The 14,186-nt window shown below is 49.0% G+C and overlaps 1 protein-coding gene across 1 annotated transcript in view; it reads right to left on the bottom strand.

The window, feature by feature from the left end:
* DSCAM (DS cell adhesion molecule) overlaps window positions 1-14,186 on the bottom strand; it is a 664,279-nt gene that overhangs the window by 101,059 nt on the left and 549,034 nt on the right. Inside the window, exon 16 of the mRNA XM_032462442.1 lies at window positions 7,594-7,664. Coding sequence (XP_032318333.1) covers window positions 7,594-7,664 — 71 coding nt within the window. The remainder of the gene's footprint in view (window positions 1-7,593; window positions 7,665-14,186) is intronic.

Raw genomic sequence — 14,186 nt, 5'->3', positions numbered from 1 at the left:
GATGGCAGAGTGGCCACGGAGGGCCAGAGGGACCCACCAGAAAGACACAGAGATCTGGGCGGGGGCACAGCTGACCCAGATCTGCTAAGCTTGTGCAGAAGGCAAGGAAGAGGTCGCTGGTGCTTTGAATCTCTGCCCAGGGGACCAGTGAAGAGGAAGCTACTGTGATGAGTTTCAGTTGTCTGTGGCTGCTTCTCCAGGTATCATCATGGTTTAGTAAACACAGCTGACAAACTACGGTCCTGGGGCCAAGTCAGATAGTCCTTGTTTTTCTATGGCTCTTAATTAAAACTGTACTTTTTTTTTTTTACATTTTTAAACAATTGCAAAAAATCAAAAGAAGAATAGTTTGTGACACATGAAAATTATCTGAGCTTCAAATTTCCCTGGACCTGAGTATGCTGTACTGGAGCCCAGACGCTCCCACTTAAGCACGCACATGCCATGTCTGCTTCGGGGCTACAGCGGCAGAGGAGCATGGCTGTGACAGAGACCTTTGGGCCCCGAAGTCTGGAGTATTTGCCCTCTGGCCCCTGACAGAGCCAGGGTGCAGACCCCTGGAGGACACAGCGCTGTGGACTGGCCCCTGCAGGTGGGATTCACTGGCTGGCTGGAGGCCGAGGGCGGGGAGGGAAGGGGGAGGAGGAGGGCGAGGAGAGGAGGGGCAGAGAGAGGCCAGGGTTTGGGTGAAATGAGAGTCAGCTCCCCTCCTTGCCAGGATGGCAAAACCCGAGCATCCGTTCAACTGGAGGACAAGGGGTGCGAGCACCAGCTGGCCTCTGGTCATGGACTGGTGTCTGCCAGGTGCACACTAGTGACGACGTCACTGCACGGCGGCACTGCGCCTGCAAACTGTTTAAGGAGAGTCTCTTGTCTGCATGACAAAGAAAGTTACTTGTCTGCATGACAAAGATTGTTTTTATTAAATGCAGAGACAGGAGCAATACTGAATTATGCTGAAGTCTAATCCAGTACTTTTCATACTGTACCAAAGTATTCTTATTATCTGTAATTTACCTGCTGTAGATGCATTTAACTTACGTGGCTCCTACTTTACCCATAATGCCATGGAATGCTGTCGAGCTATACTTTTACATGCACACTTTATTTTCAATGCAAATATCATATATTCATAAATATATGACACTGTAGGTTTTCATCACTAAATTATGCCGTGTACTAGATACACAATTGAATATATTTAACTTGATCCTGACTATAAGCAATTTTTAGCCTAATGTCCCAACTTTAGAAGCCAATCCACTTACAAAACCTGAGGTTGGTGTACTAAACAGAGACCCACGGCTGGTCACTAGCAAATGTCCAAAATGCTGCTTCAGTTCCAGCCTCATGGTTTCTACTCATTACCCCTATTTGCATTTCTGATAATACGTTCCGTCAGTCAAGGCAAAAATAACGATGCTAACCTTCTAACCTGTTGTAACCTAACAGTTCATAACTTGTTTATAATCAGAACAATGCAAGTGTCTGTCCTCAGATACCTTGCATTATGCCAGGTTCATCCAGGCTCAATGTGAAGCTTTCAGAGGAAACCATCCGAAAGGACTGCCAGCTGATGAACGGAGTTGGCCGTGATCTTAGCCCTTCATTCAAGTTCAGTTTACACCCTGTCAGGGTGAGTCAGCTGAGAGGCACAGCCTTTGCTCTGGGGCTGAATGGAGCCACCCCTCCTAGGCTGGGTCCCAGCCAGCCTGTCTTCCCAGCACGCCCAGGCGTAGACCTGGGTCCCACACTCTTGGCGCCAAGCAGCCTTTGGAAAGGTGGCCAGCATCTTTTCCCTGCACTTGAAGGCTGGGAGCCAGAAAGACAGCCTGCTTAGGGTGGGGGGCCAGCCGGGACCCTCTGGGCAGGCAGGCTGGCAGTTCTGCTCTGGGACAGAGAAATGGGGTCCCAACTCCGAGGACCCCAGGAAAAGACCGACCGATCACAGGGTTAAACCAAGAGGGCTAATCCAGTGGATACATGGGGAGAGATGTAGACTGTATTCTAAATGAAGCAAAAAAGTGATGAACGGTTTTATGAAAAGGATCTGTACGTTTTACGTATGTGCCAGAAAGTAGGATGCTAATATAGTCATGTAGGGCTTTTTATGGAGCCCCGAGGTCTCCAAAGGAAAGGCGCCCCTTCTAGATACGCATATCTGAACGTGAACAATGGGAGAAGTGGCTCCTGTATTTATTTAACAGGTATCTACTGCTCTTCTACTGGGATATTGCGAACGAACAACATAGGCCCTCTACCCTCCCTGAGCTCACGGTCTCGTCAACTGAAAGAAGCTGAGGGAGGGCAGTCCTCCATGTGGACGACCAAGAAGTTCTGAAATCAGTTTGGATTTTCCTTCTCTCATTATAAGGGGAAGAGCTTAGACTTGCTAACATGAGAAGGGCTGACAATTCCTTAAATATTTGTAAGGCATGTTGGTTGTCAGGATTTTTAATAAAACTGTTGAAAATCCAACTCTAGAACCAATTGATTAGCTCATAAAAGAAATGTAAATTTTGTAATTTTGCACAGCCTAAGGATGAAAGCGAGAGGTCAAAAATTAAGTAAAATTAACTCCAAGGCAACACTTCTGAATTTCAACTGACTTAGGAAAGAAGGGTGTGGGCTGACTGCTCAAGTTATGCTCAGGTGAAGTCTACAATTTGGAAAGAAAGTGGCAGTAGGTAGAAATGTGCATGTTACCTATTTTCTTTAACTTTAATGGGGATGGGTAAAATTTATAGCATGAGGTTGGAAGGAAAAGGAAACGGAAATAATATTTGTTGACCTTTCCGCGCACAAGCTCACTTCACGCGCATTAGCTTAGCAACTGCTTGGAAGAGCAGGCAGGCAGGCAGCCAGGCAGCCAGGGTAGGCAGGGCTTCTCCATCTGATAGTCACAAGCCCTCAGATCTTGGGCAAGTCCCTCCAACTTTGGAGGTTGTACACAACTAGGTCTACCTAGCGCACAGACCTCAGGGTAAAAAGCATGTCAGGGCTGAGCAGCGAGCCGGCCAGTGAGCGAGGACTCAGGAGGACAGGTCTCCCAGGAACCCCAGCCAGAAACGAGCAGCGCTGCCTGTAAGTCACCCTTCCCGCGCGGCACGTCTTACCCTGCGGGTGGAGGGACGCGGGTGTCTAAGGCAGGTGGAAGTTTATTACATCACTACTATGAAGGTCACAGGTAATAAGCGGCTTTATTTTTAAATGATAAACTAGGCTGTTTTCCCATCGTAAGAGCTCGTCTCTGAAACATTGAAATGAGTCCTCAAATAGTTGGAATTATTGTGCCTTGTGGAGATGCGGCACTCCAGTTAAAAGTACTCTTCAGATTACTAAAATTGAACTAAATCCCCAAATATTCAACGTTAATATTTTATGGACAGCATGTGTCTTTTCTGCAACACTGTTTATTCTAAATAAAATCCCAGTCAGAGACTAGGATACAGAAGAATAAGAAAGTGGCCACCTCATTATCAGGATTTTTACCCTGAGTCGTCAGTTTGACAATTGTTTTCAGCAAAGCAATGGAAAATTTCCATAATTCTCAGTTTTATTTGAACAATTGAAAGGTTCATATTTTCGGGATAGCCCATGGCTTTAAAAAGAGTTCTCACTCAAAACAAAACACAACACAACATTGAGGTCTACAGGAAAGAATGTCTCTGCCTTAAAATTGCGTTCTCTGGTAAATGTTTTGCGATATCTAGAGTAATTGAACAGTCTAAACTCTGAATGTCCCATGAGCTTATGTGAATAGTTATCAAACCATCCTTAATCTGCATAAAACAGGATCAGTTGATTCTGAGAGTGACCAGATTAGGTGACAGGAACTGTCAAAAGAAACACGTTCTGTCAGTGTTTTTACACTTAGGAGAGGGACTAAAATCAGAATTTTCTGAAAAGAACAGAGAATTCCCCTTTAGTTTTACAATTTTCAGGGACTTAATCAAATATATTGTTATCAATAATCTGTAGCTTTAAATATTCTCTCTGATTTTGAATAACCCCAGCAGAAACATACAGTAAACTATATCTGCTTATGCGAACCCTTCTGTTTTTCACGGGGTGTGGAGCAACAGTTACAAAGGGAAACTTTATTTTCATTTGCTTTATCTTTGTTTTACTTAGAACCCTTTGCTTTATATCTTGAGCTTTTGTTAAGGCATGGCTTAGCATTTTTGACTCAAAATATGTAACAGTATTGAGGAGGTTTCTGAGCTTATAAAATACAGACAATTTAATTCCTGGTTCCTGGCCATCTTCCTGGGGGCTCACACTTAAGTGATATGCTGCTGATGCCCATTTTCCCTACAATTTATCACACACTTATTAGATAATTATTGCCATTTTTTCCCCAATAAATTATAGTAGAAACCCACATGTAAACGGCCGGTCTGCCTGGTGCACGGAGCGTGGGTCGCGCCGCTGGGCGTCCACCACTGGACGCCCCACTCTGTTTCCTGCAGTGTGAACTAGACCCTCGCCGTGTTACAGCCTGGTGTTTGGAGAGCCTGAAAGCTAGGGTGCCTTCCTCACAGCAGCTTCTGAAAGACATGTGCTGCAGAGGCTAGTGTGACAAGAACACTTGTCATTTCCAACTCACATATGCACTCATTCATTCACGCAGAACCGCCAGGCGTGGGGACCAAAGACAACTGAGACACTCCCTGTCCCTAAGGAGCTCACAGAACAGCAGAGGAGATGCGACTGACGGGACCACAGAACGCGTGAGCTGGGGACTTCGTGGAGCCATCGCCGGGGTCAGGGTAGCTAAAGATGGAAGAGTTAATTCCACTTTGGAGATTCACGCGTCTTCACATCTTCATAGAGGGGTCAGGTGGGACCGGACGGGTGGGACCAGATGGGTGGGACCGCACGGGTAGGAGGGTGGGGTGCTACAAACAGGGTGAGCAGCAATGTCAGTGGAGGAGAGGAGATGACAGACCAGGGGGTCCCATATACCTGGGGAAGGAGAGGGCAGCAAACCTGAAACAGGGGCTGTGACCTGGTGCTGGTGGCTAGGCTGTCCTCTGGGGCTTGGCCTGTAGCCAGCAAGCCGCGGGGAACCTCTGCCGAACATGAAAATGGAAACATTTGACACTTTTCTTTGGTGAAAGAAATAACCAAGATAACCAGGGAAAGCTGTTATTTTGTTCACTGGAAGGTGTGCGTTACAGAAGTGTTGCTGGGTCAGTGAGAATTAAACTCATGGAACATGGCTCACTGGTGGCAGGAAACGGCCAAGAACGTGCCCCTGACCTTTAAGAGGGTTAGTTTCTTAAAGGGCTGGATTCCCACCCAAAGCCCGGAGCTGTTCTGCCCTCTACGTCCTGCCTCTCCACTGGGAGCATCTTTTACTTCTGATGGGTTGTCTCGTGACCCTAAATGAGTTTCCGCCTCCTTCTCCCCGATATTTCCATCCTGGCTGATGGATGTGCGGCCTCTTCCTTGGACTAATGCCATTTCTGTCTTTCTTTACTTTCTTCTTTTTCCTCCTTTCCTATCAGCCTAAAGAGGCTAATTACACAAAGCATAAATCTGGAATTTTTACACCATAAAATAAAAGCATGGTTTAGGCAACATATTGTACTTGGATTACCTAGAATTGTATGCAGGTTGGTTGAATCAGCGACGCGCTGTCATTACACGATCAGGCCAGTGTGAAACGACAGCCCGTCAACGGCAGCCCTATGTCACTCAGTGGTTCAATCACCCACACACCTGCCTGCGTTCTGACAGGCCGGGCAACGCCGGCAGCCCGCCACCCCGAGGTAACTCACTGTCCACAAACAGGACGTTACAATCCGCTCACCGTCTAAAGGAGACAAGGCCTCTTTTTTGACAGCCCACCACTTGTTCCTCCCTTTGACTCTAAGAAGAAATTTAACTGCAACCTACTGACTTCCTGCTGCTTTTCTATGGAGACAGAAAGGATTCCCTGCCTTTTAAAGCCTCCAGAGTTTCCACTTTTTAGATATAAGAGCTCTGTGGACAGACACGTCTCTGGTGCAGGACACAGAAAGCTCCAGGGGCCACCATAATAGCTGGTCTTGTCGTGCGAGAAAGTGCATGAAAAGACAGTGCAACGGAATGTGGGCGAAACTCCCCGTCTAACTCCAGGCGGAGTGAGTCAGCATTCCCCGGGCAGAGCGGCCGAGACGCGTGCGGGGCCGCGGCTCGCTGAGTGCGTTTCTCGCAGGGTATGTGATGCTCGCAGCTGGCGGACGCGCTCACAAAGACGGACGGCGCCCCTCCCCACACGGCTCAGCCTGCCCTGTCTGAGCCCTGAACAGACACAGACTGCCACCCGCTGGCATCACAGCTCCTTGGCTGGGCTGTGAGACTGCACAAAGCGGCTTGCTGCAGTAGTGTGTGTTAGCACCAAAGGTGGTGTCCACCCCAAGCAGGAAAACCCCCTTTTTGTTGTTACAGAGGCTGGTGGTTTTATGAAAGAGCTGAGGCTCAACCAACAACAGGCGCAACGGGCGAGGGTTTTCCGGGGGACAAGAGGAGTGTGGTTTGAAGACCTCACTCCGGCTGCCACCTTCTTCTTCGGGGAGAGCGCAGCGGAAAAGGGTGAGGAAGGAGGTAAGAAGAAAACGTGCAGTGAGAGAAACCCAGAACCGGAAAAGCAAGCGCACCTCTGCAGAAGTCCCGACCCAGCCACGGCACTCCAGATGACGTGGAACCTGCGCGGGAGCACAGGAAGGAGGTGGCCGGCTCCCCAGGCAGCTTCGCCGCCAGCCGAGGGACTTCAAGACCCCTGGGGCAGTGGCGCCGAGTGTGCTGGTTTGCAATGAACTTGGGCCAGAATATAAATCAGCGTCGCTTCCTTCCTTGAGAAAGTCTATTCATTCTATGATCTCTTTTGTACTGAAGTACAGTTGGTGGACGGTCCCACGTTAGTCTCCGGTGTACAGCGTGTGGATTCAGTCACACCACGGAAAACCCGTCGGCCGGACTCAGAGCCGCGTGCTGAGTGGTGTGGTCCTTTGCACTGCGGCAGGTTTTCTCCCCGCAGCGGGTGACAAGCTTTCCGCTCACCAGCAGCCTGTCTGCATCTGCTGGCCATGCCGGGGGCACCACGGCCTCCGACGGCAGCCGGCCCGTCAGCACCCCCGCCCCCGCCCCCGGGCATGTGCGAGGGCAGAGCTAGCTGGGGCTCAGCCAGCACTTCTCTCCTTTCTGCCACTTGGTGGACTGGCTACCATGCCAGGATTTGCCATTTAGAAAAAGCCGTTAGAAAGTTTCCGCTGGGCTGAAATGAACCCACAGAGTCATGCACATCCCCTGCACTACTCCTGTGGAGACCGACACTTAGGACCCAATCATGACTGAAAGACAAAAAACCAGACACCAATGACAACTCCACGCTCTGCAGATAACAGAACTGCTGTGGAAGTATTCCTGTGTGCATACACATGTCGGATTTCAGTAAGAGGGCTTTTCATCTAGCTTTGCAAAATGAAAGCTTCATAGAATGTTCCTGTCGGGGCATCAGAACACTTAACATGAGTGAGGTGCTCCCCGCTCCCCGCCCCGCACTCCCGTGGAAGAGAGCCCGAGACAAGTGTTTGCTGGGTTTACCTTCCAGGTGACCCTGATGCTCTGAGAAGATACGGGCTCCAGGTGAACTTCCTGGGGCGGGCCGTCGGGAGCTGAAAGACCAAGAGCCACGGGCCGGTTAGAGACGCGTCTGGGCGCAGACACCCCACAACCACACGCGGGCCCCGGGGACAGGCCCCGGCAGCACAGGCGAGCTTTCCGCTCTGGCAGGAAAGGCCACTTTGCAGAGTCCCGTGTACACACTTCGCCCTGGGCTCACTCATGCCGAGAGAAAATGAAGTTTCAGGACCTGTCCTCGTGCTTTCCTCCCCTTGTCTCTGACACCTTGATGAATAAACCCCAAGTTTGAGCACGTTAACCGGTGGGCCAGGAGGCTGTCACACAACCTGTCTCTGGGATCACTATGCAGTGCTTATAGGAGGCCCTTCTCGCTCCTTTGAAGCCTTGTGTAGGGACATGCTGAGGTCCTTGGGTTGCTCACAACTACTTGGGGAGGGGAAAAAAAAAGATTTCTCTGTCTTTGAGTCTCTCTGGTTGCTTTAGTTCTCCACTCTTTTCAATTAAAAACTCCTGTTGACCCGGGGCTGCAGCCAGAGGCAGAAGCAGAGGTGAAGGGTAAAGCAAAGTAGAGACTCTCACACACCCGCTCCCAGTGCTTGCGCAGGTGCCGATGACGCCCCAGGCACAGCCAGGCCCTCGGGACTAGGGGCAGACCGTGTCTGCGCACGCAACGCAGAGCTTAGAGAGAGGAGACATCCCTGGCCAGCAAGAGTCTAATCTCATCTGAACAACTGGATGAAGACACAACACAGCATATGCCCAAGTGTCTCTGGGAGCTGAAGGCAGTGGTCACCCAGGGGCCAGCAGGGAGAGACCCCTTTGGATGACAACGTTTTCAGTCACTGCTGAGCTGCACAAAGGGCCACTTCTCTGGATGCCAGTTTGCACGAGGGTCAGGAGCATGTGGGTGACAAAAAAGCAAGAATGATGGAGGGAAACCAGCCTGAGGGGCTTGGCAGCGAGAGAGGAAGGGAAGAGAGAAACGTCATTTTAGGGGAGAGGCGAGAGCAAGGGAAACACGTTTTCCTCTTCTCAGACAAAGAAGTTTTGAGTAGCATGGCCATGCAGCTGAAACTCAGAGCTTGTCCCCCCAGCAGGTCACGAGGACAGTTTTCTGGGGGACCCACAGCCTCTCAGGTTTATTGATTCTCCAGGCTAAAAGGCTGTGCTAGGCACTGAAGCTAATTTCTAAACAGTAACCAAGGGAGAGGCTGGCATTCAGCTAACTGTGATCATTGTTACGGCCCTGCACCAAATTTCTGCTCACATGGTCAAGCCCCTTATCAGATCCAGTGAAAACACGTGGGACAGATTTCCCTCACGCACAGATAATCCTGCGGTCGCGGAGAAGCATGCAGTTCATCCACAGAACCCTTGGGAGAATTATTTTGAGGGTCTGACAGCTATACCGATGCCAGATTATTTTAACTTAATTTTGCTAAATCCAGTTGAACAAGGAGCCTGCTTGCTCAGAAGCGGGGGCAAGGCTGGGGCACCCTCTGGGGGAGCGGAGCCACCGGCACAGCCTTTATTTTCTTGTTGAGATACATTCATAATCACAGACAAGGCACTAGAAGAGTGTTTCTAAAAAGCGCTTTCAATTCTATGAGAAAACAAAGTCAACGATGCAATTACGACTTGGGGACAATTTGTTTCTCGGCTGGCATTTTATGAAAGCCCCCTATGAAATGGGGGGAACAGTCCCTGTCTCCAAGACCACTTTTAAGAACCCAAGACCTTTTCCACTTAGACTAGCAATACTTCAGTGGTTTGTCAGTAATATTTTATTAGTCGGCCTCGTCTCTGAAGTGAGCGCATTCAGATCTTTCCTCGCTTAAAAATGAAGTGACAGAAACTATATGCATCCATCAAAACCCATCAAATTGTACATCTGAAATATGTGTAGTTTACTGTATAGGAATCATACTACAATAAAGGTGTTAAAATTTTTTAATTAAAAAAAATGGCAGAGGCTAAAATATTATAGCCCATAAACACACATTAGGGCTGTGCCCAATATAACTGGGTAGAGTCTTTGTCAGTTTGGGCACTGAATTTTCCACTCTAAATTTCTAAAACATTATAAGGAAAACCTTTTAAATGATATGAAAAATGAGTCGGCTTCAGAATTGTAGTGCTTTTCTTCCAACTCCTTAGCTATAATTTTTTCATGAGTCCTCATTTCATTGCGGAAGGACAATTTCTGTAAAATTATAATCCAAGGCAGACTGAATTCCCAACGCTAAAATGGCTGAAGATCAACCATTAGGCATCCATTTATTTAACTAAATTTGAAAATTGTGTTGACATTTGACATTTCAGAATTTATTTACATGCTCTTGAATTGAAGCTGCGCTATAAATAGAAAGCTTAGTTTCTTCTCCTTTTTTAAAATCAGAACGTTTAGCTTTTTCTGGCGGGAAAAAGGAGATGGCTAGAGGTAAGAATTAACAATGAATGTGATTTTCCAAAATAAATAATCTCTGCATTTCTACAGAAGCCAAAACTACTCAATCTGTAAAAGAGTAGTAAGTGAAGACTATATTTACAGTTCCTGAATGTTTTTTTCTGGGCAAGGCAACTTTCACGAATTCCTTTTGGCTAAAAACACAGCGATGACAGATTCTAACTGCCAAACCCACGATGGTCCTCTCTCGTTTCTAACCAGGGAACAAACGCCAAGACTCAAGCCTCAGCACTCCCCTCAGCCCCCAGATACCCTCTCCTCCACATATCTGTCTCCTGGCTCCACCCAGAGGCTTGGGGCGTAACTGCTCAGGGAGCTGGGCTGAGCCACCCCAGCAGGAAGCTCTCCCAAACTTCTCTCTCTGGTTCCTTTCTGAGGAATTTACTGAGGGCCTCTCGTGCGCCAGATCCAAAACTGGGCAAAGACTGGGGTGTAAAAGTGGGCAAAAAAAAAAAAAAAAAAAAGCCTGCGGTGCCCCTGCATGACCTCCGACCTCCCGCTCATCTCTGATAGCCTGGGTGAGCAGAATGTTCTTTGCTGGGCAAGGAGACCAAGATGCCATTCAGTAAAAATTAAAATAAAACCAAGAACAGTTGACGCCTCAACTGGGAAAAGATGAATTCATTTAATAATGATTTCTCAAATAAAGAGTGTATTCATTTAAACTCTTCTTTATTTAGGCCCTGCCATGTGCCAGACACTGCTCTACGTGTCTGGGAATAGCAGTGCACAAAACAGGCAGCTCTGCCTGCCTTTGAGGGACGGAGGGACCAAGAACAGGTCGTAAACAATATACGTCAGCAAACCGTATGGTATGCTGACGGAGATGGATTCCATTTTTTGCAAGGAAGGTGTTGAGGGAGGGAGGGGACCTGAGTGGGCGGTGGGTTGACATGAAATAGGGTGGTCAGGGTAGCACTCACTGAGAAGGTGATCCTGGAGCAAAGGTGTGAAGGAAATAGGGGAGGAGGGAAAGGACGCTCCAAAGCATTCCTGAATAATGCCAGAGTATCCCAGAACGACGGCTGACAGGAGTGCACTGGGCATGGATGAGGAGCAGTGAGGAGGGCAGTGATTATTTTGGCTTAATTTCCAGCATCTCTAAATAGAGGCTGGAGCACAGCAACACCTACGGAAGCAGGATGCTGAAGGCACAGGGACTCCTGCTTCTCGGCGGGCACCCCCTGTGTGTCTGACCCTCTCCTTGAACACAGATGGCACCACACTGGGCCCTCGCGTCTGCTGTTACATGTTGATGCCTTTTATTCACTAAGCCATCGTCACACTCCCTCCCCCTCTGCCTCCAGCTCAGCACACAGGACACTCTCCTTATAGATCAGACCAGCTATTCTGGAATGTGATGCAAGATGATGCAAGACTCGTCCACTCAGTGCGGGATCCAATGCAAACCCATCCCCTCCATGTGGTGACCCTTCCATAGTCCTGATCTTCCATTCTCTGATGAGTTTGAAAACTCACTGGTTATTCAATGAGCTTCGGCATCACTGAACATTCACGGTCTCGGGGCAGGTTCATAAAAGTGATGAAGAGATCAGCCACCCCAACTCGGTCACCACACTAAGTGACACTTGACCTTCAGGGCGCCGCTGCTGACGGGGAGGCTGGTCTTGGGTGAGGGTCAGCTGCGGACATGACCTGCTGCTTGGTGTCAAAGAAACCGGGCGTCTCAGGGCTCTTCTAGTCCTCTAGGAGCTAATCTCCTTAACTCCTGACCGTGTCTCCACTTTCTCTCTTGATTTCTCCTCTCCAGCGGACTAAGGATTGCTGAGGGGAGTCAGAAGGTGTGCTGGGCAGTGTGATCTGTGCTTCATGGCTATTTCCTGAGGTCAAGTGCATCAGAGGGTCTGATGATGCCCTTGTGACTCTAACGTGAAATTAACTGCACTGCTGTGCAGCTGGAACAATGCTTTTTCCAGCATTAGGTGGGGATGCTCTGTGAATGGCAGAGATTCCTTCTTCCCTCAGCTTTGCAGTGGATGATACAATGGGAATCCGAAACCCAAATCCCCTCTGTGGCAAGACCCGAGTTAAGAATCTGGAAACGTTTCCTGTAAGGGACCAAATTGTAAAGATTTAGGCTCTGCGAGCTATGTGCAGTCTCTGTGGCCTATTCTTCTTTTTCTTCTTTTTAAAATGTAAAAACTGTTCTTAGCTCGAGAGTTGTAAGTGGAATTTGGTCCATGGGTTGTGGTTTACTGAACCCTTACATGAAAGAGGGGTGGGGATGACAGTTAATCGGGGTGCATGGCCAGCCTAAAGGGTAACCAGCATCCGCGTGGCTCCGGCTGCCAGCTCGGATGCCTCCTTTGGTCCCAGCTAGAGTTCTGATGGGTGGACCTTCTTCCTTCTCTTGCCTCCTTCCTCCCCCCACCTTCTAGATCTACCCTTTTGCCTTTCCCTACCTTTCTCTCTTTATGATGCCACTCACGTCAGTGTGGTTTTAACCCTCCATAGATTTTCCTCACCACACACACACACACATGCACACACACACTGCTATTTGTCTGTGTCCTAAGACAATCCTACCAGGTATGTTTATGAACAATTCTCCCATGTGTACTGAGCCCTCTCCCTGTACCAGACACACACGAGGGGTAGAGACGCGAGGAGCATGTGGCCCTGGGGAGAAGTAACGATATGGCTTAAAGGCTGTTGTCAGAAAGGTTTCTCCTTGGTGCTGGGGGACAAGGCACAATGTCATCCAGGGAGACTGGAGAAGGTCCGGCACTGGGGGGCATGGCTGATCTGCACAGAAGGAGATGCGGACCTCGGAGGGCCCTCCAGACAGCGGTCGGCACAGTGTGCAGGCATAGGAGTGGGCAGGAAGGGGCAGGCTCATCTCTCATTGGGCCACAGGGAGGGAGAGGCACCCTCAGGTGCTGGGGACTTGAGGATGCCATTACCATAAAAATGAGTGGGTCTACAGCTTCCAGGAGCTTCCCTCTGAGGATTCTCACTGCTTAAAAGACAGGCCTCATTTCTTTAGGGAAAGGGGGCAGTAAGAGCAGGAACGGTTATCTCGAGATGCCTACGGCTCCCTAAAGGTGTGCCTTTGGGGATCCTGGCTGGTGTAAGCAGCTCTTTGACCCCTTTTCTGTTTTTTTGGCTCTGTTTTCCTCAGACCTTAATCAGAAAAATGAGATCACTAGGTAACACTGCACCTAACTTCTGAGTTCTGCTTTACCGAATGTACACCATGCCTGGCCTAACTTGCTGATTCTTTTCCTGGATTAAAAGGTGTAAGAATGAAGAATTAAGTAGTTAAGAGTAACCGATTCTCTACTCCCAGCTTCTCCCTTAGCAAATCTGCAGGTGGACCACGTGGGCCAGACAGCATCCAAAGGAAGCTCAGGAGGAGCCCATGGGTCTGCACGCAGTGGAACAGTGACGAGGAATTTGACCTCCTACCTCAATGATTAACTGAGATTGTTTCCCTTTTTTTCCTTTAAAAATTGTCATGACTGAGCAGAATCTTTGGAGGTGATCTTACGACATGAGTCCACTTTCTCCCCACACTGCTCGCTTTTCTGATTAAAGCACCTTTTCTTTCTACCGACACTTGCCTCTTGATTAGTGGTTTTTGAGCAGCAAGCAGTGGAGCCTAAGTTCGATAACACCAGGAGAGGGCAGGAGCAATGTGTGGTCAACACCTGTGGGAAGTTCTGGAGAGGGTGTCTTTGGTCAGGAGAGCTCCCCTCTGTTCTATGAGTCAGAGGAAACTTTTTCATTTCTATCACACAAAGCTACACACCCAGACAAAGCCAAATTCTGCTTTGTAGCTTTCCTTTGCTCAAGCCTTTCCTTTCCTTGCATGTTCCCTTAGCTCATCTGAGTAGTAAATGAGAGGGGCTGTGCGGCCGCCAGCAGCCAGCACCTGGGGAAAACCCAGAAGGCCGGCCCCGGAGCCAAGGAAGTGGCTCTGCATCTGTGTGTCTGCGGAGATGCTGGGAGTGGACTGCATGCTGGTGCCCAGCGACCAGGCGCGGCTGTTCACCTGCCTCCTGGCTGAAGAAAAGCACGTTACCATGGCAACAGCTGGCTGCAGGGAGGTCACCGAAGAGACAGC

The sequence above is a fragment of the Camelus ferus genome, chromosome 1 (genome assembly GCF_009834535.1).
Source record: "Camelus ferus isolate YT-003-E chromosome 1, BCGSAC_Cfer_1.0, whole genome shotgun sequence".
NCBI lineage: Eukaryota > Metazoa > Chordata > Mammalia > Artiodactyla > Camelidae > Camelus > Camelus ferus.
This window is presented reverse-complemented; position numbering and strand designations above follow the sequence as displayed.